The following is a 26348-nucleotide window of genomic DNA, read 5'->3' as shown; positions in this document are numbered from 1 at the left end:
ACGTCATGGTTATTATTACTATATTATCATGTGTGCCAAAGGACAGCACTTCCATCCTGGGATAAAGATCGACAAGTCAAATCTCTCTAAAAAAAAATTAGAGAAATGGCTCTTCAGACTCAGAGTGAAGATAAAAATGATCAAATAATTTATTCAGAGTCTAGAAATGAGCTACAGAGAAACAAAATAAGGAAAGCCAGGGAAGGAGCACGTAAGCCAGGAGGAGACCCAGGGAGCTCGGGGAAGATCATCAATGAACTATCCTTGTAAAAGAGCAAATGAGAGGTCTCATGTAGCCCCATGGCACCAAAAAGCACTCGCCCAAAAGGCAAACCTTCAGGGAGACCATTGGTTCAAATCATTGTCCACACTCAATCCAGTCCAACTCAACACACACTTCTTAAGACCTGCCACAGTCAAGTCCCCTTCAGCTAGGGGCAAAAAGGGGCAGAAAGAATCTGACTGGGCGCAGTGGCTCACATCTGTAATCCCAGCACTTTGGGAGGCCGAGATGGGCAGATCACAAGGTCAGGAGTTCAAGACCAGCCTGGCCAACATGGTGAAACCTCATCTCTACTAAAGATACAAAAAATTAGCCAGGTGTGGTGGCACGCACCTGTAATCCCAGCTACTCAGGAGGCTGAGGCAGGAGAATTTCTTGAACCTGGGAGGTGGAGGTTGCAGTGAGCCAAGATTGCTCCATTGCACTCCAGCCTGGGCAACAGGGCAAGACTCTGTCTCAAAAAAAAAAAAAGAAAGAAAAGGAAAGAAAAGAAAGAAAGAAAGAATCTAAAGAAACTAGCCCAGGTCCAGAGATGAGCAACCAAGAGATTTGTAAGGAGAGAGATAGCTCGTAGTGAAAAGACTCGAGTGTTCACCTGTGGGAAGAAGAGAAAGGCACGGGCAATTTGCCATGCCTGCAAGTTGGTAAATATTCTGAGGACAGAACCAGTGGTGCACCATGAATGAGGCCGAACCATGGACTGCAGCGGTCTCCTAACTGTCCTCACCTCCCATCTGCCTGGCTGTCATCCATTTACCCACCACGTCCAGGAATATGTGTCAGGGAAGAGATAGAGTCGCCAAGGCTGGGATGATTTGGTTTTGAGCCTTAGAGGGCTCAGCCTCAGTTCTGAGCTATCCCAGAGTGCAGCTCCCCAGAGTGCAGTTCCCCAGACCTGTACCGAGCTAGGAGTAAGAAAATCAGATTCAAGTCTGGGCCCTGCCTCTAACTTTCTGTGTGTCCTGGAACAAGTCACTTTACTTCTCTGAGTCTCATTTTCAAGCCTGAATATTTTGAAATTCTATATCATAGTCCTATCAAAAATTCACAAAGTTCCTCACTGCCTCCTGAATTAAAGAGTTAGTCCCTCAGCCCAACATAAGGGACCCTCTACAAACTAGCTGCAACCACCCTAAGTCAATACTGAGTATCCAATACCACCCTATTAGGCCAGATTTCCCCCCATCTCTACCCCTGGTACCTTTGCCTGGAACATCCGTCCATCTTTACTCAACATTTAATGAGCACCTATTGTAATACTGTGTGCCAACTCTATAACAAGCACAGGGGATACACAGGGCCCACTGGTGTCACACAAGCACCTTTGTGCAAATTAGAAAACAGTCTGGATACAGGCCTGTACCAGGTGCACAGTTGACTAATGGCCTCCATCCCCTGCTTATTTCCTTAGCCAGGCATCCTCTCACAGTGCATAACCTATACAACTGTACACTGCAGCCCTGGGGATACAAAGTTAAGACACAGACATTGTCTTAGGGAGTCTGTAAATAGAAACATAAGCTAACACAGTACAAAGTGATAAGGACTATGAGGTTGGTAGCAAAGGAGAAGGGTACCTAACCCAGGCTGAGGACTCAGAAAGGGTTTTTCAAAAGAGGTCACTTCTGGCCAGGCATGGTGGCTCACACCTGTAATCCCAGCACTTTGGGAAGCCGAGGCAGGTGGATCACGAGGTCAGGAGTTCAAGACCAGCCTGACCAACATGGTGAAACCCTGTCTCTACTAAAAATTCAAAAATTAGCTGGGTGTGGTGGTGTGCGCCTGTAATCCCAGCTACTCGGGAGGATGAGGCAGGAGAATCGCTTGAACCCTGGAGGCGGAGGTTGCAGTGAGCCAACATGGCGCCACTGCACTCCAGCCTGGGCGACAGAGCAAGACTCTGTCTCAAAAAAAAAAAAAAAAAAAAAGTCACTTCCGCTAAATTAGAAGGACAAGTAGTAGGAAGGAGGTAGACAAAGAGAATGGAATTAGAATGGTAAATTTTTAATGTTATGTCTATTTTACCACCAAAAAAAAAAAATTCTATCTAAGAGAGTTGGAAGGGTGTCCTAGGCAAAGGGAACAGAATGTGCAAAAGTATTTGCATGTGGGGAGAGGCAGGATGTGAAACTGGGTAGGGGAGTGAGGCCCAGATTATGAAGTTCTGCTGTATGTGTTAAGTTCAGGAATTTGGACTTCACCCTGGAAATTTCAAAGCGGTGTTAAAGGAGCAGTTTTCTGATGTAGTCTGGTCACCTTGACAGCCACGTAAAATGATGGCTCGGGGGGTCACACAGGAAGCACCAAGAACGGTGAGGATGTTGTGTCACCCAGGCGAGGCGTGGTGACAGCCTGGATCCAGGCAGTGGTGTGTACAGAGGGGCTGGGTGAGATAAATATTAAGGAGGGAAAACTCTGCAGGACTTTGGGGCTGGTCATATGTAGGGCTGGAGTACAAGGGAAGGCATTACGACAGCTGAGTTGTGGTCCTGCCGCTTCCTCAAGGGAAGGACAGTAAGGACCAGAGTTGAGGGAGGGAAAGGAAGGATGAGTTCAGCTGGGAAGTCAATGGATTTTGAATTATCTAAGAAATATCTACACGTCTCAAAAAAGAAAAAAAAGAAAGAGATAAGAAATGTGAGTGGGCATTGAATGTTTGGAACCAGGGGTCAAGAGATAGGTATGGGCCAGGACTAGAGAGTCATCGGTGTAGACGTGGGCATGGAAGCTGTGGGTACAGATGGGCCTGCCAGGGAGGTATATGGTGTGAGAAGAAGAAGAACAGAGGCCAAGGGTGGTGCCATGGAGGATTGGGACAGGGAAAGAGGAGTCTGAGGGCACTGGGTCTGCTAAGCCCGGTGTTTCCACAGCATTCAGTCCCCTTCTCTCCTGGCCATAATCCTTACCATTCTTATTGCCCGTGTCACTGGCTACCTTCTCTCAATGCCCTTTCCTCATTCACTTCCTCCTTGCCAACAACCTGATATGCTATCGCCTTTCTTTTAATCCCCGGAGCACTTAATTTTTACCTCACATGTGACACTTTCTCTGGTCGGCCATAGACTCCACTTCCTGTCTTCCTACTGCCCAGTAGTTACTGCAGGGCCTCCTGTATGGAAACCTCTCACCAACTCAACAAGCGTGGTACTCATGTCAGTAAATATTTGTCGAAATGAATGAAATGGATGTGACCATTGAAAGGGATTCTGAGATTTCCATTCCTGGAGATGGCTGACCTTTTGTCTAGAATTGTTTAGACTAGCACTATCCAATAGAAATGTAATGTGTGACACACATGTTAATTTTACATTTTCAACAGCCACATTGGAAAAAAGTACAAAAGAAACAGGTGAAATTAATTTTTTTTTGAGTCGGAGTCCTGCTGTGTCACCCAGATTGGAGTACAGTGGCGTGATCTCAGCTCACTGCAACCTCTGTCGCCCAGGTTCAAGCTATTCTCCTGCCTCATCCTCCTGAGTAGCTGGGATTACAGGTGCCCACCACCATGCCCAGCTAATTTTTGTGTTTTCGGTAGAGACGGGGTTTCACCATCTTAGCCAGCCTGGTCTTGAACTCCTCGTGATCCGTCTGCCTTGGCCTCCCAAAATGCTGGGATTACAGGCGTGAGCCACCATGCCCAGTCATGAAATTAATTTTTAATAATAGTCATTGGCCAGGCATGGTGGCTCATGCCTGTAATCCCAACACTTTGGGAAGCCGAAGCGGATGGATCGTTTGAGGTCAAGAGTTCGAGACCAGCCTAGCCAACATGGTGGAACCCCGTATCTACTAAAAATACAAAAAAAATAACCAGGCATGGTGGCGCATGCCTGTAATCTCAGCTACTCGGGAGGCTGAGGCAGGAGACTTGCTTGAACCTGGGAGGCAGAGGTTGCAGCGAGCCAAGGTCCTGGCACTGCACTCCAGCCTGGGCAACAAAGCAAGTGAGACTCCACCTCAAAAAAAAAAAAAAAAAAAAAGTTATGTGCCACATAACAGCGTTTTAGTCAACAGCAGTCCCATAAGATGATTATACCCTATTTTTACTATAGCTTTTCTATATTTAGATATGTTTAGACACACAAATACTTACACTTATATTACAATTGCCTACAGTATTCAGTACAGTCACATGCTGTACAGGTTTGTAATCTAGGAACAAGTGGCTATACCATACAGCTTAGGTTCAAGCACCTTTTATACTTGACAGGACAGAATCCTGCCCAGACCGGCAAGAAGAGGGTAATCCATTGGAAAAGTGGAACTGGTCACTTTTTTTTTTTTTTTTTTTTTTTGAGACAGGGTATAGCTCTGTCGCCCAGGCCAGTGTGCAGGGGTTTGTGTTAGTTCACTCTACAATGTTAGCATGATGAAATCACCTATCATTGCATTTCTTAGAACATAGCCCCATCATGAAGTGACACATGACTATTTTCTTTAACCTAATATAGTCAAAATACTATCATTTCAACATATAACCAATGAGATAGATTACATTATTTTCTTTTCATAAGTCTTCAAAATCCTGCATGTGTTTTATTACACTTACAGCACGTCTCAATTTGGACACTAAATTTTCATTAGAAATATTTGACCCATTTTTAGGTTTCATAAAAACTAAAGGTTATAAAATAGATTGACACCCAAGTTGTTCTAAACAGACTTAAACATTTTCTAATAACTGAATCAAGTATCCGTTCTTAAATTTCAACAAACTCAGCTTAAATGAAATTTAAAATCCCGTTCAGCCACAGCCACAGTAGCCACTTTTTTTCTTATCTTTTTTTTTTTTTTTTTTTTGAGACAGGGTCTCACTCTGTCACCCAGGCTGGGGCTGGAGTACAGTGGTGCGATCTCAGCTTACTGCAGCCTCAACCTCCTGGGCTCAAGTGATCCTCCCACCTCAACCTCCCAGGTAGCTGGGACGACAGGCACACACTACTGTGCCTGGCTAATTTTTGTGTTTTTGTAGAGTTAGAGTTTCACCATCTCGAATTCCTGAGCTCAAGGGATCCACCCAACTCAGCCTCCCGAAGTGCTGGGATTACAGGTGTGAGCCACAGTGCCTGGCCCCCACAGTAGCCACATTTTAAATGCTTAGTAGCCTGAAGTGGTTAGTGGCTGCTGGATCTAGACACATAGGCCACTGACCCTGGGTGGGACCCTCTGGTTTTTTCAATTCAATGGTGTGTCAATTGGGCTCCTCTAATCTCTTTAAATGTTACGATCCCATCAGGAGTTGCTAAATTCCAGCTCCTTTCTCCCCTTGGCCTGGTGCTGCTGGGTCTGTGGTGGAAACAGACCTGGAAGACCTGCATCAGGCGGTGCAGAGAACTCCCTGCCCAAGTTCGTTCCATTGCTCCAAGTGAACTCTGTATCGCCCCCTACTGGCCAAGAAAGCATAAGCAGTGCCAACCCATACTGGACCGTGGCCCTTAGATTAGATTTAACAGCAGGTTAGGGCCACCCTTTCCAAATAGCTCAAATTCACATGTACAGCAATAAAAACACTACTCTAGAGTTCAGGCTGACCTCCTGGCATTCCAGCACAAGGTTAAATGGTCTGTGGTTTTGTTATTTTCTCCTTTATGTGACTGAGTAGGTTAAAAAAATAACTGCATTACAAGAAAGGGGGAGGCCGGCGTGGTGGCTCACACCTGTAATTCCAACACGGGAGGCCGAGGCGGGTGGATCACCTGAAGTCAGGAGTTCAAGACGAGCCTGGCCAACATGGCAAAACCCTGTCCCTACTAAAAGTACAAAAATTAGCCGAGTGTAGTGGCGGGCACCTGTAATCCCAGCTACTTGGGAGGCTGAGGCAAGAGAATCGCTTGAATCTGGGAGGCAGAGGTTGCAGTGAGCCAAGATCACACCACTGCACTCCAGTGTGGGTGACAGAGCGAGACTATCTCAAAAAAAAAAAAAAAAAAAGGAAGAAGAAGAAAGGGGAAAACAGAGCATTGCCATGTTACCAGGTTTGTTCCCTGCAGAACTGCCTGACAGCACCCACAGGCTGCCCAGCATCCCCAGCCCTGCACTCAGCCTCTCAGAGGCCCCTTCCACTGGTTCACTGTCCTGACAGTGGGGACCACCCCTGTGGGAGCCAGAGGTCAGGGGGTACCTGGCCACCATCTCACAGTGTTGACATCTATGTAGTTGATGACAGTGGAGGGAGGTGGGCAAGAAGACTCGGTCCCCACGTAAGAATCAAGAAGGAGTTATGGCTGTTTGGCCCTTTTGAGCTCCGATGAGCATTTCAGCCTTTACTTATGAGTCCCCGCTCAGCCATGGGACCAGACCCTGGCACAGTGACCGAGTCAGCCAGTCTGACTCTCTCAGCTGCTATCACTTCGGTAACCCTGGTCTGGCCTGGCGAATTGATGGGGAACTCAGACCCACAGTTGTAGGCTGAGGTGGGCAGGAGGCAGAGAGGAGGTAGGAGGAGGATTTCCTCCCCTGGATGGCTTGTTGCCTTCTCTTTGGGCCTTATCAACCCACACGTGTGTGTTGAATGCTAAATATGCTCAGCTATTAAAAATGCAGAAGATGAGCCCGCTGCTCCAGGAGGAAAATGAGCCAAAGCAAAAGAAAAATCAGCAGGCTCCCTGGCCTCCCTGTGCATGCCCTGCAGCAGGTAGGGGAGGGCTCCCTCTCCCCAGGTAGGCGGGGCTCCTCTCCAAATGCTTGGAATTACCAGGCGGGTCTTCCCGGAGCAACTGGGGCTGAGGGAGTGGAAGCACTCTGGAAGTCTTCCCAACGCTTTATGGAGAGGGAAGCGATCACTGAGAGGCCCTGGCCAGATGCCTGTGGGAGAAACTGGGCGGCTTATCTCTTCCTGCCTGGTGCTGGCATGAACTGGGGGCAAGACCAAGGCTCAGGATTGATGGCTCCCTGAAGACACAGGGAGTCGTCTCAGGCTGTGAAATACGAGCAACCCAAGGAGCCGCAGACACTGCAAGGACCCTACCCCTGTGACTGCCCTGCATTCCTCAGCAGGATTCTTGCAGTTGCCTCTCCCTGGCCTCCTTGCCCCTCACTCTGCCCATCCTCCAGTCCACCCCACACACACCCCAAGAGTGATGTGAGCCCGTTCTGCTCACAACTCTTTGATGGCTCCCACTTGTTTGCCTACAGAGTAGAAGTTTAATGTTTTTGTAATGGACTTCAGAGGGAAGGGGTAAGAGAGGGTGGGAAGGTAGACAGACCAGAATATTGAAGCATGTGGGGGCTGCGGGCGGGGGCAGAGTGTCCCTTCCAGGACAGGGAGGCCGTGGGAATTTAAACATCTAAGGCTGCCTGCTCACTGGGTTTTCAGATGAGCAAAGGTAAGGACAATGGACAGCTCCTTGGGTGTAAACGCAGCCAACCTCGTGAAGTCACAGAAGTGCTCAGAAATAGGGAATCCAGCTTTGGGAGGGAAAGTAAGACCAAGACAGCTGGGGAAGGAAGAAAATGGCCTGAAGTGTCCAGTCACTGTGGCTCACGCCTGTAATCCCAGCACTTTGGGAGACCGAAGCGGGCAGATCGCTTGAGGTGAGGAGTTCAAGACTAATGTGGTGAAATCCTGTCTCTACTAAAAATACAAAAAAAAAAAAAATTAGCCAGGCGTAGTGGTGTGTCCCTGTAATCCCAGCTATTTGGGATGCTGAGGCACAAGAATCTCCTGAACCTGGGAGACAGAGGTTACAGTGAGCTGAGATTGTGCCACTGCACTCCAACCTGGGCAACAGAGCAAGACTCCGTCTCAAAAAAAAAAAAATGGCCTGAAGGAAAGAAGAGGGATGAGCCACAGAGATTAGTAACCATGGTCCTTCATAGCTGCATAGCTCATTATGATTTTTAGATGTTTTGTTAGCCCAATCCTATTTGAGCCTAAAGACTATTTTGTGGTGAAGATAAGAAAACAGAGCCCAAAGAGATGAAGCGATGGGCTGAGATTACATACACAGTGGGACAGCAGAGGAGCTGAGACTTGACCCCTGGCCTTCTGGCTTCCAGTGCTACAGTAAAGAGCACCACCCTCGGTGTTGCCTGACGTCAAGCTCTCTCTGCCCTTCATTTTGTGGAATGACCTGGGGCAAACCTTTCTCAGCCTCAGGCTCCACATCTATGAAATTGGGGATAGAGATTAAACACGGTATTGCACGTGAGTGCATAACTCACTGCTCATGCATGGTAGGTGTGCAGCATGTGCCGCTATGAGCGGACACTTCACCTTTGTCATTGCCCAGTCTCTTCTCAGAAGAGGAGAGGCAGCACAGCCTGATCCCCACCTAAAGCATTTGTTCTTACCAAGCATTGGTGGGGTGCCAGTTTGGTTTTTATTGTGTTATGTGATTTAACCTCCACTGAGAACATTAATTCATTCATCAAACATTTATCGAGCCCTTCCTAAATGCTAGATAATGTATAGGCTGCTGGGATAATTCCAGAGCGACATGTATACTGGGACAGGGTTCCCATCGTCAGGCAGCTCACAGTCTGGTCAGGACACATAGATGTAGAAATAAAACCTTGCCATAGGACATGATGAGTGCAGCAGAAACACCTAGGAAGGAACAGCAGGCACTGGGAGAGAAGAGGATGTTTCCTCTGGATCTGGACAGATGGGGGAGTGTTCACCCGGAGAATGGGGGAGGGCACACCAGCAGGAGAGCCCGGCCCACAGAAAGGCACAGAGCCAGGCCGGAGCACTGGTGTTCAAGGAGAAGTGAGAAGTCCACCGAGGCTACAGGAGAAGGTGGCTGGGGCAGGAGGGGTGGGGTGGGCCAGGCTGTGAAGGTTACACTTGGACCTCTGGGCCTTGGGCAGCCCACAAAGACTTTCATGGTCAGATTTGCGTTGGTGGCTGAGTGCAAACAGATTAGAACACACAGAGAGGCCAAGCCAGAAAGGTTGCAAGCGATGCTGAGGCCTGGACATTTTAACAGCTGTTTAAGAGGTGGACTTTGGTCAGACTGACTTGTGAGTGACTGAATTTCAGGGAAGAGCTGGTTTCTAACTGGATGCTGATATTGTTAACATAGAGTTTTTTGGTTGTTGTTGTTTTTGTTTGTTTGAGACAGAGTCTCTCCCTGGCTTCTAGGCTGGAGTGCTGTGACACGATCTCGGCTCACTGTAGCCTCCATCCCCTGGGTTCAAGCAATTCTCCTGCCTCAGCCTCCCAAGTAGCTGGGATTACCGGCATACACCACCACGCCTGGCTAATTTTTGTATTTTTAGTAGAGACGGGGTTTCATGATGTTGGACAGCCTGGTCTCCAACTCCTGACCTCAAGTGATCCACCCACCTCAGCCTCCCAAAGTGCTGGGATGAGCCACCATGCCCAGCCTGATATTGCTAACATAGAGATTAAAAAAGAAAAAGTCTATTTAATTTGGGACAAAGAATATCCTGAGTTTGCTGTAGGTCAGTGTGAAGATAAACTTTTTTTTTTAATATGGCAAAAATGCCATTCAGAATAAACCCTTGAGGGTTTAAAAAGAAAATGTGCTTTGTTTTCTGGATGGAGGTGGTTCAGGTGTAGGCTGCCTGCCCAGAACTGGATTCTAATACAAAAAAGGAAAAAGCAGAGTGAGTGAGTGATGCCTGGGGGAGGGAAGGTGCTCCTGAGGGCTTTTCCTCTGGCAGGAAACTGGGAGCAGCAGGTGTCAGGGTACCTGGCCAGAAGCTGGAGCACTGATAAGTAGCCTGAGATGCTTTGCCATTTCCTCATCTTTCAGCGTGCTCAGAAAAAGCTTCTTGAAGGCCAAAGGCTTAGGATGGGAGCCCAGGGTCTCTGCTCAAGGTGCCAGCTCCCAGCCTTCCTGGCAGGGGGATGGAGGGTGTTCTGTAAGGAGTTGCCCTGTCTCCCCTTGGGGTCAGGGTTTCCTCCGGGACTGTTGGGAAACAGTAACTGTCTGGGCTGTACTGGCTGGAAGGCACTGCAGAGCAGCCTACAGCTCGAACAGCAGGAACCAATGACCTCTGGTGGCTGCCGAGGGGAGTGCTCCCGCTTGTTGCTCCTGAGCGGAGCCTGTTCTGGGCCAGTGCTGGGGACAGGGTGCTTGGGGCTCTGCCTCACCCTGCACCAGGGCTCCCTGCAGAATCAAATTGCCTCCTAATCTCTACGTTCTCAATTCCTGCCCTCCCAGGCTCTGATACCATTTCCTTATTGATGTGAATTTCAATGGCCATTCATTGGAATTGTGTGGCTCTTCGTTCTCATTTGCAGAGGAAAGGCACTGAGCAGGTGCAGTTGATTAGGTCTAGGGTTATCCTTAAAACCCTCCTGGACTCCCTGCCCAAGGCTACACTGCTGCAGACACAGCTGGTCCCAAAGGCAGCCTGTGCAGCATCCTATGCCCTACTGCATGAGGGCTCGATTTTTCCTTTTTTATCTTCTCCTCTTCTCTGACTTGCTGACTTGTTCACAGTCCTAGGGCACTAAGACTCCCCAGGAATGTCAGGACACTTAGCACTCCTTATTCTCCCAGCAGGTTTGGAGACCACCTTCTGAGCTCCATGCCCTGGGAAGCCATGAATAACAGAAGTACAAGAGAGACTAACAGACCAGCAGGGAGACATGCGCTGGGGCCTCCTGCTTCCAGAAAATTGGAGCAGCCTAGAGGGGGGCTTATAGAGTTATTTCTCTGGGAGGCATCTTAGAACCAGCAGAGAGCCCCAATGCCTAACATACTTCAGGATTGCAGGAGACAACATGTTTGTGCATGAGGAGGCTGGAGTTCCTCCTTACTCCTCTTCCAGAATGTCCTATACAGATGGGACCTTTAACCACTAGTCCAGGCTTAAGCAGTGCCTAGAATACTAGAGATGGAGAAGCAGGTGGGCTTGTGAAGTAGGGCTGACAGGTCCTGGAAAAGGGCCATTGAATCTGGCCCCACCTCGTTCTGCTTTTCTTCCTCACTGCCTCACCCAGAAGGAGTCCTCTACTCTGCATGAATGTGGAAGGCTGCTGCTCCCACCCTCTGCTGGTGCTTCTGCCTCCACCCTGTCCACCCCTCCTTCCATGGTGGGACCAGAAGGGACTAAGGAAGCAGAAGTTTTCTGATGGTGACCATGATTTGCACCCCACATATATACCTTACAAGTATCAGGTGGATGAGAGCAGATGCTGGGATCCTCTGTGCCCTTTTGGTTTAGTTACAGTTTATCGAGAGTCTGCTATGTGCCTGGCACTATGCTAAGCACTTGGTATCTACTACCTCATTTAATCACTCCAAATATCTCTTACTATCTTCATTTGACTGATAAGGAAACTGAGGCATGGAGCCATGAAGGCCTGAGATAAGTTAGGCAGGGCAGCCACATATGTTTGTGTGGGCTTTGCACTGCGTGAGACCACCCCACCAAGGCAGGACTGAAACCAGCACTCACTCCTTGCCAGGCCAGGTGTCCTCTTTCTCATTCTTAGAGTCCTGATAAACTCACTGAGGCCCTGAAACCGGGTAGCCAGAAGGCTGTGATACCGTAATGCATCCAGCAACAGAAAAGGCAGGATTTGAGTCTAGGTTGGTCTGATTTGAAAGCCTATATTTCTAAGCCTTATCTAAGCCTTATAAACTATCTTCCAGCACTCCACATTCTATAAATTTGCCAGAATATTGACAAGGCACAGACCTTCAATTCAGTCATACTTGGTCTCCCTGATTTTATTTGATTTGCTTCTGGCCATTTTTACAATTCTTCCAAGTCAGCTTGTTCATTTTTCCTCCCACCTAACTGACTCAGGAGGAAATCTCACATCATTGTTCTCAGCAGCTAATCATCTCCTAACCCAATTGAGGAGCAAAGTCTTGGCCCATCATCCAAGTCACTGATGAAGACACTATGACCTTCTTGGCCGGCAGTGGGTCCCTGTCGAGCTCTGCATGGTATCACTCTAGGCTGAAATTGAGCCCTGCTAACCCATTTTTCTTTTGTCTCTGCTGCCAGGACCACTCACCCGGTAACTGTGTGGTCTGACCACATTTCCCCAGTTTACTGAAGGTGTGTTATGTGGGAGAGAATCCAAAACTGTGCAAAGGCCAGGAGAGATTAGACACTATGCTTCCTCTCTAACCACCAGGCCTGACACTCAGCCACAGAATAATGTTAGATTTATCTGGCAGATATTCTTATTTACCATGCTCTGTGGTTGAATACCTGTTTTCTGTTTGCTAAAGGTGTTTACAGACAGGCTTTCTGAAAGTTTTCCCAATATTTTTCCAGACACACCGCAAAAATACCATTTATTCACTTGTCAGGATTTATGCAGTATCAACTGTATCTGTCATACCACGGTCGTAGGACTTTGTGTCTCTGTTATTTACCCTGATTCTTAGTGATTGCCTGCCCCTCAGACTTCTAGAATCTCCCAAGTACTTCTTCAACTTAAAGAATTTAGATTGGATATAAATAATTTCCTCATAGTAGCTGCCAAAATACATCCAAGAGAGCCAAACTGAATTCCTTCTCCAAGGGCATTTTAAAAGAGGGTAAATTCCTTTTTATTGGGGATGACTTAATGCTATCACTGCTTGGAAGCCAAGAGGCTGGGTGATATGGCCCTTCTAAGGCTCTGCCAGTGAGTCAGAGATTCTCAAAATTCTGCCAGGCCAGCAGCATAAGCACATAGGCTTTTGTCGAAGGAATTGGTGGAGGAAATCAGACAGCTGAGAACTCTCATCACACACAAAACCCACAGCACAAATACCATATGTCTTCAGGCTCCTGCCTGTCAAATTCATCTTTACCCTGCTCTGGTAAGTGAAGAAGGGCTGGCAATAATTTCTGCAGACCTAGAGACATTCTGAACCATTCTCTTGAGGCATATTTGTTGATAATCAAAGAATATAGATCATGATCACCAGGAAAGCGTAGCTGGCAGGTGGGCAGCTGGCCCTGTGGCACATTGGTGGCTCTTGCAATGGCACCGTCATGAGTCTCCACCTCTGTTCTTTTGCAGACATCACTGGGCAGGGAGGGGAATCTACTTGATGCCAAGAGAACCATGTTTCTTAAAGCCAGAGGACCCGCCTTGATCTAGAAAGATAAATTCAGACAGGCCAAGCACAAAGGAAGAAGACGTGGGCAACTAAAGCAGCACAAAAGAAACAGAGGTAGATATCGCCCCCATGTAGCAAGGGGGATGAGGGAGGGTGTTCTCGGCATTGGGTTTCTTTCCCAGGACCGAGACAGAGGTACAGAGATGATGAGGAGAGAACTACTCCCAGCATATTAGACACAGCAGGGGAACAGGCTGCAGCTCTGAGCTCCCTGAAAGAGTTCATCCCAAGTGAACAAAACAGGCATTATGAAAGCAGCAGGGGAAGAGTGGAGACTCATCTTTCCCTTTCAAACACTGCTCCACAAAGAAAGGACAATCGTGAGTTGATAAATGCAACTAATTGTGCGACTTTGGGAAGTGTGCACATGCATCCTTTAGACTGAAGGGAAAGGAACTTTGAAGGGCTTTGGCTAAGCTCGGGGGTAACTGCCAGGCTTGTTTGTCACCTAAGCAAACAGTGTAATAAATTGCTGAGTCACCCATCAGGCTATTGCCAACTCACCACCCCCTCCCAGGTCTCACCACCTGCACATGGAGGTGTTTGCGTTACTGTGATTAGACACAAAGAAGATGGGAGATGCCCATACTGTGAAAGCAGGGGTTAGAACCTTTTGGCTTCTTTCCAAATGGAAAAAAAAGTCAAACCTGTCATTCAGGGTCCACAGCCATCTGGAAGGGGCGTGCCCAAGGCTGGGACACTTTCCTGGCTGGGGAAGGTGACAGCAGAGGAAGTGAGGGGAATGCACACGGGGACAGTGAGAGGAAGCAGAGGACAATTCCGAGACGCTGGCTTCCCTGTGACTGCACTGTGGCTGCAGCATAGGCACACGCGGGATCTGTGTGCATGGGAGGTGGGGGGTGGGGCTCTTAATAGGCTCTTATGTCAGCTGAATGTTTTTGCTCAAAAAGCATCATCTCTGGGATTGGCTTTCCAGATTCTGTGGCACTATCCTGTGACCGTTTCCTCCTTTGCTTTCTCAGTTCAGGACCTTGGGGCTGTTGCCAGCTGTAGTAAAGAAAGGCTGGCCCGATGGCTAGCGTGTATACTGGGGAAGAGGATGGCAAGGTCAAATGCCTTTCCCACCATCACTCAGCTGCCTGCTTCTGTGTCTTCTCAGTCCAGGCCAAGGCAGGTTCCCTTAGAGAGAAAGCCCAAAGCTTTTGAGGGAGAGAAGGGACACCAAAGAAAAAAGTATCAGGGACAGCTCTAGGTTCTTCTCCTTCACTCTTCTAAGCCCTTCTCCATTAGCTAATGAACACCCTTAGAACACACCCAAAAGAGCGCAGTCTCCCTTCTCTCCTTCTGCCAAGTCCTTTTACCTCACATCAGAGGTGTTCACTCAGTGGCCCAGCCCCTTACCAACTCACCTGGTCTTTGAAATCTTTGAAACATTCCTGATCAGACTTTTTTCCCCAATGCTTCCCATTCTTCAATCCAGAGGACTGCACGTGAGGCTGTCTTTCCTGTTTCTGATGGGCTCCAATTTCGCATCCAGCTGAGTTCTGGAATCATTGACAGTAGAGTATGATTGGGCCACACTCATTATAAAGTAGAAAAAATTCCAAATTAGGAGACAGTCACAGACATTAGCTGGCCTGGCCCAAGCTCAGTTACACACAGTTGGGAAGAAGTGTCACCAAAGAGATGAGTCAACTGGCACGGTTCCAAATGTTGGGACCTGGTGCACTTGTGCTCGTGGGGCTGCCTTAAGGAGCACATTCAGAGCCCGACGTTGACTTTAGAGGAGTAATGCAGACTGTGCTATGAGCATTTGAGGGCTGCTTGGCTTGTTTTTGCTGTTTGTTTGTTTTTGAGACGGAGTCTCGCTCTGTTGCCAAGCTGGAGTGCAGTGTCGCCATCTCAGCTCACTGCAACCTCCGCCTCCCAGGTATAAGCGATTCTCCTGCCTCAGCCTCCCAAATAGCTGGGATTACAGGCATGTGCCACCGCGCCCGGCTAATTTTGTATTTTTAGTAGAGACGGGGTATCACCATGTTGGTCAGGCTGGTCTTGAACTCCTGACCTCAGGTGATCCACTCGCCTCAGCCTCCCAAAGTGCTGGGATTACTGGCGTGAGTCACCGTACCCAGCCGGTTTTTAAAATGTATTTCCATTTGTACAATTGCTCTGGATTATTCTATCCCAGGCATCATATCTTTGTCTGCTGAAGGCCTGAGGACCTAACATCTACATAGGGCATTTTTCACAGAAACTAGAGGCGTTATGTTAACTCGTACCAGCTCATGCAACAAGAACTAGATCTGGAACTTGCAAGTTCTAATTTCCTTTCCTGAACTAACTTGGCTTCACAAAGAAATATTAATACATCAGAGAAGGCTGCCCAGGTACTAGAGCACCTTCTCTTCTTGCTAGCTGTCCATGTGTTCATATCAACACTTGAAGTTTGATTTTTTTCCCTAAAGAAATAAAAGTCAACAGATCAGAACAAGGGTGAGAAATTAAATCAATAAATCTTTTTGAACAGAATAGATTATTCTAATTTTTTTTTTTTTTCCAAGACAGGGTCTCACTGTGTCACCCAAGCTGGAGTACAGTGGCACAATCCTAGCTCTCTGCAGCCTCAAACTCCTGGGCTCAAGTGACTCTCCTGCCTCAGCCTCTCATGTAGCTGGTACTGTGTGTGTCCACCAACGTGCCCAGCTTATTTATAATTTTTTTTTTTTTTTCTGTAGAGACATGGTCTCACGGTGTTATCCAGGCTGGTCTCAAATACCTGGCCTCGGCCGGGAGCGGTGGCTCCTGCCTGTAATCCCAGCACTTTTAGAGGCTGAGGCAGGCAGATCACCTGAGGTCAGGAGTTTGAGACCAGCCTGGCCAACATGGTGAAACCCCATCTCTACTAAAAGTACAAAAATTAGCCAAGTGTGGTGGCGGGTGCCTATAATCCCAGTTACTTGGGAGGCTGAGGCAGGAGAATCGCTTGAACCCAAGAGGCCGAGGTTGCAGTGAGCTGAGATTGTGCCACTGCACTCCAACCTGGGTGACAGAGACACTGTCTCAAAAACAAAACAAAACAAAAAAACACCTGGCCTCAAGCAATTCTCTCACCCTGGCCCCCCAAAATCCTAGGACTACAGACATGAGCCACCATACCTGGCCAATATGTTTGGGTTTGGGGGGTGCCAGTGGGGTCAGGGGGGAGTTGAGACAGGGTCTTGCTCTGTGCAATAGCATGATCCTAGCTCACTGTAACCTCAAACTCTTGAGCTCAAGCGATCCACCTGCAGCCTCCCAAGTAACTAGGACTACAGGCACATGCCACCATGCCTGGCTAATTTTTATTTCTATTTTGTAGGGAATGGTCTCGCTATGTTGCCCGGGCTGGTCTCAAACTCCTAGGCTCAAGCAATCCTCCCACCTCAGCCTCCCAAAGAGCTAGGATTATAGGCATGAGCCACCACAACTGGCCACTGACACTTTTTTGGTTTTTTTTGAGACAGAGACTCGCTCTGTCGCCCGGGTGGGAGTACAGTGGCATGATCTCAGTGCACTGCAACCTCTGCCTCCTGGGTTCAAGTGATTCTCCCACCTTAGCCTCCTGAGTAGCTGGGATTACAGGCATGCACCACCACCCCTGGCTAATTTCTGTTTGTTTGTTTGTTTGTTTGTTTGTTTGTTTGTGGTGGAGTCTCACTCTGTCTCCCAGGCTGGAGTGCAGTGGCACTATCTTGGCTCACTGTAAGCTCTGCCTCCTGGGGTCACGCCATTCTCCTGCCTCAGCCTCCCGAGTAGCTGGGACTACAGGCGCCCGCTGCCACGCCTGGCTAATTTTTTTTTTTTTTTTTTTTGTATTTTTAGCAGAGACAGGGTTTCACCATGTTAGCCAGGATGGTCTTGATCTCCTGACCTTGTGATCCACCTGCCTCGGCCTCCCAAAGTGCTGGGATTACAGGCGTGAGCCACCACGTGTGGCCAATTTCTGTATTTTTAGTAGAGATGGGGTTTCACCATGTTGGCCAGGCTGCTCTTGAACTCCTGACCTCAGGTGATCCACCCGCCTCAGCCTCCCAAAGTGCTGGGATTACAGGTGTGAGCCATCGAGCCCAGCCTCTGATCTGTATTTTTAAAGTCAGGTTTATTGAAGTATAATTTAGGTTGTAAGAGTTTTGTAATTTGCATTTTTTTTTTAGTTTGTACATGTAAAACATTTTTAATTGTGGTAAAATAAGCATAACATAAAATTTACCATATTGACCATTTTTAATGTACATTTCAGTAGTATTAAGTACATTCACACTGTTGTGCAACCAATCTCCAGAACTTTTTTTTCTGTCTTGCAAAACTGAAACTCTATACAGTTGTTCAATGGGTATTAAAAAAAACTGCCCATTCTCCCTTCCCCCATTCCCTGGCAACCACTGCTCTGCTTTCTGTCTCTATGAATTTGACTACTCCAGGTACCTCATATAAGTGGAATTATACAGTATTTGTCTTTTGTGACAGGCTTATTTCACTTAACATAATGTCTTCAAGGCTCCTGCCCGTGTCAGAATTTCCTTCCTTTTTAAAGCTGAATGATGCTACATTTTGCTTATCCATTCATCCGTTGATGGACACTTGGGCTGCCTCCACCTTTGGCTATTGTGAATAATGCTGCTATGAACATGAGTGTACAGATCTCTCTTCAGGACCCTGATTTCTTAACTTGTGGCTTTTTAAATGTGTCAAGGAATAAGCCTAGAAGAATTCTGTATCACATTGCTTTGCATCTTTTTATCATTTGGGAAAAATCAGGAATGCAGCACTAATTTCACCAGGTAATACCTGTCTAGCATCCTGGTGTGCTCACTCTCAAAGGGTTTCTTGTGCCATTCTTCAGTGATATAGGAGTGCTTTGAGAATTGCCATTAAATAGAAAGGAGCAGCAGTTCAGCTCTATCTCAGACATTGAGACACTCTGATCAGGGACGGAATTGGCAGTGGCAGGGTTTGTTACAAAAAACTGTCATTCTAGTTTCCCCTCACATGGGACTTGAAGCCCCAGGTCACCCTTCCCCAGGCCAAGAAGGTACGTGGTCCAAGGGAGAAGTCGGTAATGTCCAGCCACAATCTGTTCCGCTGCTCTGTGCCCTTCTCACTGGCAAAGATCTGTAACAAACAGCTGGGATCCTATTTCAGAGTCATAAAAGGGGCAGGGGCTGAGAGGGGGCTAAAATAATTTCATGAACAAGTTGATCAAAGAAATAATCTGTGAATGAATCTTAGAGAAAGGAGAGCCAGCCAGCCAGCCATGTGGACAGATAAGATTCTTTTCCTGCCAAAAACAGCCCCTCTTTCCTGCCCTACATTGTCTGCAGGAATGTAAAAGCCATATTCTAGATCATTTGGCATTCAAATAGCTAAGTAGGCTTCACTCTCAGCTCAGAGATGACTGGGGAGCCCATGTTAGCATTCTTCCCTCCTGCCAGGAGGAAAGGAAATCTAGCTCAGGGACCAAAGCAAAGCTTATTCATCTCATCTTTTAAGACCCAGAGATGGAGTTCTCCACAGCCCCCCAGACGCAGGTCCTTCAGCATTAAAGAAGAAGAGAAATCAAATGCACATCCCATACAGGAGAAATAGCAGGGAAGGGGGCTAAGGTGACAGATTCTGAAGAGTGAAGCACACCTTTGTGCTCTGCCTTCTTAAAATTCATCGTTTCACCTGCCAGCCTTGAGAATTGCCTATTTACATAACTAGCTGCCTAAAATGGAATATTGGATAATGCTACATGGCGGCTCACTCAATTTGAGCCCATCCCCAGGATGTGAGAGTGATCCAGAAGCCGTCCGACAGCACGCCGTGCAGCACGCTGGCCTGAAGCCATGCCTCCTTGTGGTGTGATCCTGTCAGCACTCCGGAGCTAAGCAGATGTCAGGCCCGATCCGGGCCGGGCTGGGGGACTAGCTGAGCAGCGGGGGGAGGGGGTGTGATTCAGCAGTGGCACATTGTCTTCAGGGGACAAACGGTATCTCTTCCTGAGCTTCACAGCAGGCGCCTTGTTCTGCCCAAGGTGCTGTGTTGGAAATGGCCAACCTATAGGGCCCGGGAAGGGGGGAGTTGCAGGATCTATGGGGACAGCTCAGCACGGGCGGTAATCAGTCAGCCCTGATGCCACCCCTGACACTGTGCCAGCCTCGCACCCCCTGTTGATCCTTTCCAGGGCACAGAACTCTCTCCCATCAAAACTGGACTCATGCTGCTTGCTTATAGAAGGAGTATAAATAAGTGATAAGGAAATGTTCTGATAATGATAAGCGGGTATGGTTCCTCAGCAGACTAGATGTATCAAAGAAGACAATTGTGTGTGTTTGTTCATTTATTTTTCAGTGTTCCGGTTCCTGTAGTCAGTTTAGAGAAAATTCCTAACCTAGTGAAGGCAGATGGTGCCAATGTCAAAATGAACTCCACAACCACTACTGCAGTTTCTGCCTCCTCCACCTCGTCCTCTGCCATCTCCACCCCTCCTTTAATTAAGCCTGTCCTGATGTCCAAGTCAGTGCCACCTTCACCAGAGAAGATCTTAAATGGCAAAGGAATTCTGCCAACCACCATAGACAAGAAACACCAAAATGGCACCAAAAACAGCAACAAGCCTTACAGGAGACTTTCAGGTATGTGTCAGTGTCGTCAGGGTCTGACTCATGATTAGACTGAAAGGGAGTCGCAGCCATAACGAAGGAGTGATGTGCTGTTATCATTAAGCAGGTCTGTTTCATTTTAAGGGGGACGCAGAGTTTACCTGCAAACAGGAACCCCACCTAAAAATGCAAGGGAAAACCAGGTCTCTTCTTCCCCGGGCAGATGAAGTCCCTCACTCAGTTCAGTGCTTGGCGGGAGTTACCCTAGCAACCCAGGAGGCAGGGTGCTCTGCACCGACCTACTCTGTAGATTCTGAGGGTCTTGTGAGCAGGTGATTCTGTGTATCCATATCATACAAACAGGTCGAACTAGCCCTGGCTTCCATAGAAGCTTCACTGCTGGGAAGCTGGACAACACACAGGGATCTCATGGTGCCTCAAGGCATGTGAGGGACAGCCCCGCCAACAGCTGTGCTGCACAGGGACACACAGCCTCTGTCCTTTGGCCTCGGGAGTTTCCAGGTTAATTCTGCAGTTGAGTTTACAACTGTCGATCCCCCATAATCAGGTTGGAATTCCCAAACAGGAACGCTAGGGCTGGCAGTGCCGATAGGGTGCTGCGGCGGTCTCTTGTGGGTCTACTCCTTGGTTGTCTGAGCAGACACTTGGGGTGCCGGAAGAGGCACACAGGATGATGGTTATCTGTTAGAGGCCCCTATGTGGGTAATGTTTGCTTTGGATCGATCTGCTGTAGAACTAAACGTGGCAGTTTTTACTTTCTCCAAAAGACCAGGAGAAGCTATAAACTTCATAACTTCTTCTTACATCATGGGCACTCCCTGATGGTGGCCAGAGAAAGTAAAATACAGTGACAGCCACCCTGTGACAGAGAAACTGTCCTTGGGTTAAGCTTGATTTTTAAGCACCCAAGGAATTGTGGGTAATTTTTATTGTCTACTCTGTATTTGTCTGTAGTTCTAGTTTTTCTATCTTTCATCTGTAACTCTTTTTAAAATTATGTCTGAAAAGTCCCTCAAGCCCAAAGCATTCAGATAAAGCAGGCATTGTACCTTGCACATCTCTGCCTGCGCTGCTCACCCACTGTCAAGAAAGAAAGGTAGAGCCTGGTGCTCTCCCTAAGCACTGTGGGCCTCACAGTTCGGGCTGGAGCCCCCAGCACCTGGCTCTTCCTGCATGGAAAGCTTGGTTTCACTCTTCAGAGGTGGTGGCAACATCCCCAGAAAACCGGTAGGCGTGGGCACAGTGGCTGGAGGCCGAGGGCTCCTCGCCATAGCAGAAGCACGGCCGTGGCTTCCAGCCTGTAACCCCATCTGAAGTTGTTTGGGGATTTTTTTGCCGCACATTGTTTTTGCATTTTGTGGGTTGTCTTGTTTCGTCGGGTCTTTTGCTTGTTTCTGCCTCACTTTCACATTTGGCAGCCAGCTCCTACCCTCAGCCAACAGCCTGCTCAGCTCCAGGTCGACATGAGGCGCTGGTGTGGGACCAGGCACAGGCCTGACTCTGACAGACCCAAAAAAAAAACACCACACCAGGCAGCCTGGCCAGAGAGGGCTCCGAGCAAACCAGCATCTCCAGGCCTAGCAGGTTTTTTTTCTAAGTGAAGCTAAAAAAAAAAAAAAAAGAGAGAGAGAGAGAGAAAAAAGGCAGACAAAAAGCGAAAAAAGGGGGGAGGCATTTTGGTAACCAGCCAGGGAATCTGTCTTGGGTATAGAGTAGTTTTCTTGTGCATATCATCAGTAACACCATTGCAACCTCCCCATGACCCTCAAAGCTTTTGAAAATAGAATACATTCATTTATTATGTTATAATCTGAGCATTGTTATATGCTCGGAGTTTACTCCACCAATTTCAGGCAGTTTTCCAGCTAGGAACCTTTTTTGAGTTTGCAGCCATTCAAGGGTCTTAAGGAGATACCACCAATTTCTGTACACCCTCTACCACCAGCAACACTGCTGCCAGTCTACCCACATGCCCAGAGGGCTGTGTCATTCCTGCTCTGCAGGACTTATGTGTTTGCTCGGTGCCTTCCAGAAACGGCACAGGCCATCCAAGAGGTGGAATTTTAAAGCCCAAAAGATCCTTAAGAGATCACCTACCCTGGGCAATATAGTGAGACCCTGTATCTACAAAAAATAACAAAATCAGGCAGGTGTGGTGGTGCATGCCTCTAGTTCCAGCTACTCAGGAGGTTGAGGCTTGAGCCCAGGAGGTCGAGGCTGCAGTGAGCCTTGTGATCCCACCACTGCACTTCAGCCTGGGTAACAGAGCGAGACCCTGTCTCAAAAAATAAAATGAAAAAAAGAGATCGCCTCACATCCCCTCATTTTTAAGGTGAGGACAGCATGATTGTCTTCCTGGCAGGGGTGAAGGACCCAAGATGGGTATAGAAAGAGCAGGCTCCTTAGAAGTAACCTCCACACAAGCTGTCCACAGTCAACTGGAAGGCAGGAGCTGGGGAAGCCTGGCCTCTCCGCACAGACATCCTTCATCCTGGTGGGGCAGCCTGCCCCGTTTTATTCCCACGTGAAGCATCAGACCCAGGGCAGTGGGGGTGGGGAGCAGCTGTGAGATTAGCAGGCCCCTGCCCTCTCTGCACCTTCAAGTTCAGCCTTCTCCCCTGCCCCTGCCTGTAACACTGCTAGAGTGCCCCTCAATCAGGTAAATGGTGTTTGTGGTCAGCAAGGCTGTGTGCAAAGCCTGCGCCGAGAGCTTTGTCAAGCATGAGAGAGGCAGGTCACTCTGACATGTCAAGGAGTAATCTCCCATTTACATGGCTAAAACTAGCAGGAAGGCAGGAGCTGGAGTCAGGGTGTCTGTACTCTTGGAGCAGCCCAGGAAAGGGGTCGTTGGGTCTCAGGTGGCTCTCCCTGGTCTGCAGCCAGCTATGCCCAAATGCCAAGGACCTGTGGAACCATTGCAAGTAAAATAAAGCGTTAAGAGCATTAAGAGCAGCACGGCTCCTCTCCTTCCCTTCGGTGCCTGCTCCCGCCCTATTCCCCGAGCCTTGTGCTGCGTTCGGCGTTGCTGCCGAAGCTAGACTTGGGAACTCTGGGTTCAGAGGGGAGCACCATTTTCCCCGAGCGGTTCTGGAAGCCTTTTAGCAGCTGGTTGAGAAAACAAAACACACAAAAAAACAAAAAACAGATTGCCTGACAATGTCTCACTTGTTGGTGCAAATGTGCATTTTTTTAAAAATGTAGTCTTAATGCCAAATCCTATTTAGTCTCCTTTTTTCTTATATTTTTTGTTTGTTTCTTAAACCAGAGAGAGAATTTGACCCAAATAAACACTGTGGAGTATTGGATCCCGAGACAAAGAAACCTTGCACAAGATCCCTCACCTGCAAGGTATTTCTCTTTCCATAAAAAATACTTCCTGCTCTCGCTGGGGCCTTTGTCGAAATGTTTGCATGCCACTCTCTGCACACGGCAGGGTGTGGAACCTCGACATGACCCCCAGCTGTTCTTTGTAAGGGAAATGCTTTCTTCTCGTCCATGGTAGCAGAGTGCCTGCCTCAAGCTGGCTGGCTTTTTAAGAAGGAGAAAAAAAAAAAAAAAAACTAGGCTTCCCCTGTTACTTGTGAGGCCAGACAGTAAATTGTATTTATAGGCACTCACAGGCGGTTCTAAAGCCTGCTACGTTTTAATGTATGCAGGAGCAGCGGCAGCGGCGGCGGCGGCGGCGGCAGCGCCCTGAAAGGCAGCCCTGGAGGGGAGGATGATATGCCGCGCCCCTGATCCAGCCACACCGGGGTGGCCAGGGGAACAGCTGACCCAAGGCGGCCGCCATTGGGTCGCCCAAAGCCCTGTATTTCATGCTGAACTGCTAGTGCTTCTTGGGATCAAGGCGATGGCCCTCTCTGCTTGGTGGCTCTGTTTGTCTGGGCCGAATCGAGCCTCCCACCTGCACCTGGATTAACTCTAGCATTCCCTCGCAGTTGCCTTTCATCAGAGAGGTTTTCATGGGTTCTGCGCTGAAGCTCGTCATCCTATGCCATTTTTTGGAGGAAGCTTTGGCTTCTTAACACCAGGAGTGTAGGGCATGGTTGCGTTCGTGTGGTCTCTGCCTCTTCCTAGCCACAGAACAGGAGCTGTTGCCTTGAAGTTGACTTTTCAAGCACCTCTAAATTTCCATGAATTGCTATTTCTGAAATGGAGGGCCTGGGGAAGCAGGTTTATGTGCTGATCAAAGAGGCTGTGCTTTTCATTTCTCTTCTCCTTAGACACATTCGCTAAGCCATCGGAGGGCAGTCCCAGGCCGGAAAAAGCAATTTGACCTCCTCCTGGCAGAACACAAAGCAAAGTCCCGGGAAAAAGAAGTTAAAGATAAAGAGCATCTCCTGACTTCCACGAGGGAAATACTTCCAAGCCAATCCGGGCCGGCACAGGATTCTCTGCTAGGGTCTTCAGGGAGCTCTGGGCCAGAACCGAAAGTTGCATCCCCTGCAAAATCCAGACCACCTAACTCTGTACTTCCTAGGTAAGTACCACCTTGACGATAGAAGCCCTGAATGCTTGGTCAAGTGACTAGCTTGCTGGGTCTGTGGCATGTGGTCTGATTATATGTTAAATGGAAATCATAATAGTACTACTTCCTAAGGCAAGTAGTAAAGTTTAAATGAGATAATGTACGTAAGAGGCCCAGCCCAGTGCTTGCCACATGGTGTTCAACAGATTTTACTGCTGTCATCATTATTATCATCACTGTCATCATCATTGTCAGCAGCAGCGGACTTCATGGCAGACAAGCAGATCTTATATCAGACAGTGTGTGTTTTTACACAGCAAGAGTAAGCTGGAAATAAATACCTGAAACTGTGACACATCAGCCACCAGGTGACTTCCTGGCTGCCTGGGTTTTTATATTAGTTGACGATTCCTGGAGCGGAGTAGGGAAACCCAGGTGAATAGGTCGTTAGCACCTCTTAGACGCTCACTGCACCATGCTAGTCCAGTTGCCACGATATTTGTTTTGCACGCTCTCCTATCATCAGGATGAAAGGGGAAATTGGCATAGCAGAGGTTGTTTGTCCTTACATGTCTCTCCACACCAGGAAAGCTACTCTTCTGGGCCACCTGTTTGGGGTTCTATGTGGTTGTCCTGGACAGAAATGAAAAAATAGAAAACAGAATTAACACTCATTTGGATTAAAAGTAATTTAAAATCCGTGCATGTCCATTTTGATGGGCAGCAGCTCAATTCCCAAATAATGGGACAGAGAACCACTTATTCAAAAATATTTATTGAGTGCTCGCTCCATAAGCAAGATTCCATGTTAGGTACTCTCAGGCAGGGGTACAGAGATTAATGAAGCTAGACCCCGCTTTTCAGGAATTTAGAGTTTAAAAGAATGAGGTACAAGTATCCATAATTTTTATAAAAAGGAAACATTAATAATACTCAGTGAGAAGTGCAGATAACGGTATTATCTGATTTTTTTATGCATACAGTGTGAATCTCAACGGGTAGCAAATAGGCTTTAAGAGGACATAGTCGTAAAAGAAGGGGAGGGAGTTGATTTTTAAAGCAAAAACAAATATTTGATAGCAGTCGCTCCTGATCTGCCAGGCTCTCACCCTGATGCCTTCCATGTTGGTGCAAGCCTGACCTAGTTTGACAGCCAGAGTCCCTCTGTCATTATGGCCGAGCTCAGCCTCAGGCGTTCAGGAGGACGCGGTCAGATGGAATTGCCATCCCCAACACTTCCATCATGCTCACCATCGTGGCGTTACTGTCACCGTTGACATGCTACTTTCCTGGCCACCCCTCACTGTGCAAGATCATTTTATAATGACTTCTCACTGTCATGTGGGGTGTTGGTTAAGGATATTACCCTTGTTTTAGAGTTGAGGCAACAATTCCGTTCCAAACTTCTGGAAGGGGCTTCAATTGTATATACAGCGACTTTTAAACTTCTTTGTAGCTATCGAACATTTTCATTCCAGCACAACCTTATTATGGGTACCTGATAGGAAAGTAGACTTGCCTCCACCTGAAGCCGGCTAAGCTCACACATGTACCCAGAGCCATTGTCCCCCACACCCTCTCAAGGATATCCTTGGGTTCCCCAAGGACTCCAGGGAACCCAGTTAGAAAGCCTTCTTTGACTATACAAATCTCCATCTATTTTTGACTGAGGGAGGCACTTCTCACCAAGCAGTGGTACCTGGCCTAACAGAGAAAGAAGGGAGCAGCCATTAAAGAATAAAACAGTGGAGCCTGAAGGATCTGCTCCAACTGTTCCTTTTGGGTTTAATTTTCAGGGGAATGTTCATCTATAGAGAAATGCCAGCTGTTTGTGTTCTGTTAAGGAAGCAGGAAAGGATGGGTGAGGTTAATCAGAGAAAAGAATGTTTCTGGAAAAGAAGTTGGGGGGGCAGAGGAACACATTACACAGGTTGGTAACAGAATCT

The 26348-nt window shown here is 47.9% G+C and overlaps 1 protein-coding gene across 33 annotated transcripts in view; it reads left to right on the top strand.

Moving 5' to 3' along the window:
- Positions 1-26348, top strand: part of ATXN7L1 (ataxin 7 like 1) — a 267713-nt gene that overhangs the window by 209223 nt on the left and 32142 nt on the right. For 31 of the 33 annotated variants that reach the window (XR_010158929.1, XR_010158928.1, XM_009453946.5 and 28 more), the window contains 3 exons: positions 19663-19946; positions 23200-23282; positions 24158-24414. Coding sequence is in view for 31 of the 33 variants with exons in the window: in XM_009453946.5 (XP_009452221.3) it covers positions 19663-19946; positions 23200-23282; positions 24158-24414 (624 nt within the window). In the remaining 2 variants the exon portion in view is untranslated. Of the gene's footprint in view, positions 1-13231; positions 13384-19662; positions 19947-23199; positions 23283-24157; positions 24415-26348 lie in introns of those variants that run through there. The other 2 variants (XM_063815519.1, XM_054656229.2) reach the window with 1 other exon arrangement.

The sequence above is a fragment of the Pan troglodytes genome, chromosome 6 (genome assembly GCF_028858775.2).
Source record: "Pan troglodytes isolate AG18354 chromosome 6, NHGRI_mPanTro3-v2.0_pri, whole genome shotgun sequence".
Classification (NCBI taxonomy): domain Eukaryota; kingdom Metazoa; phylum Chordata; class Mammalia; order Primates; family Hominidae; genus Pan; species Pan troglodytes.
Note: the sequence above shows the minus strand (reverse complement) of the source record. Positions and strands in the feature narration are given on the sequence as shown.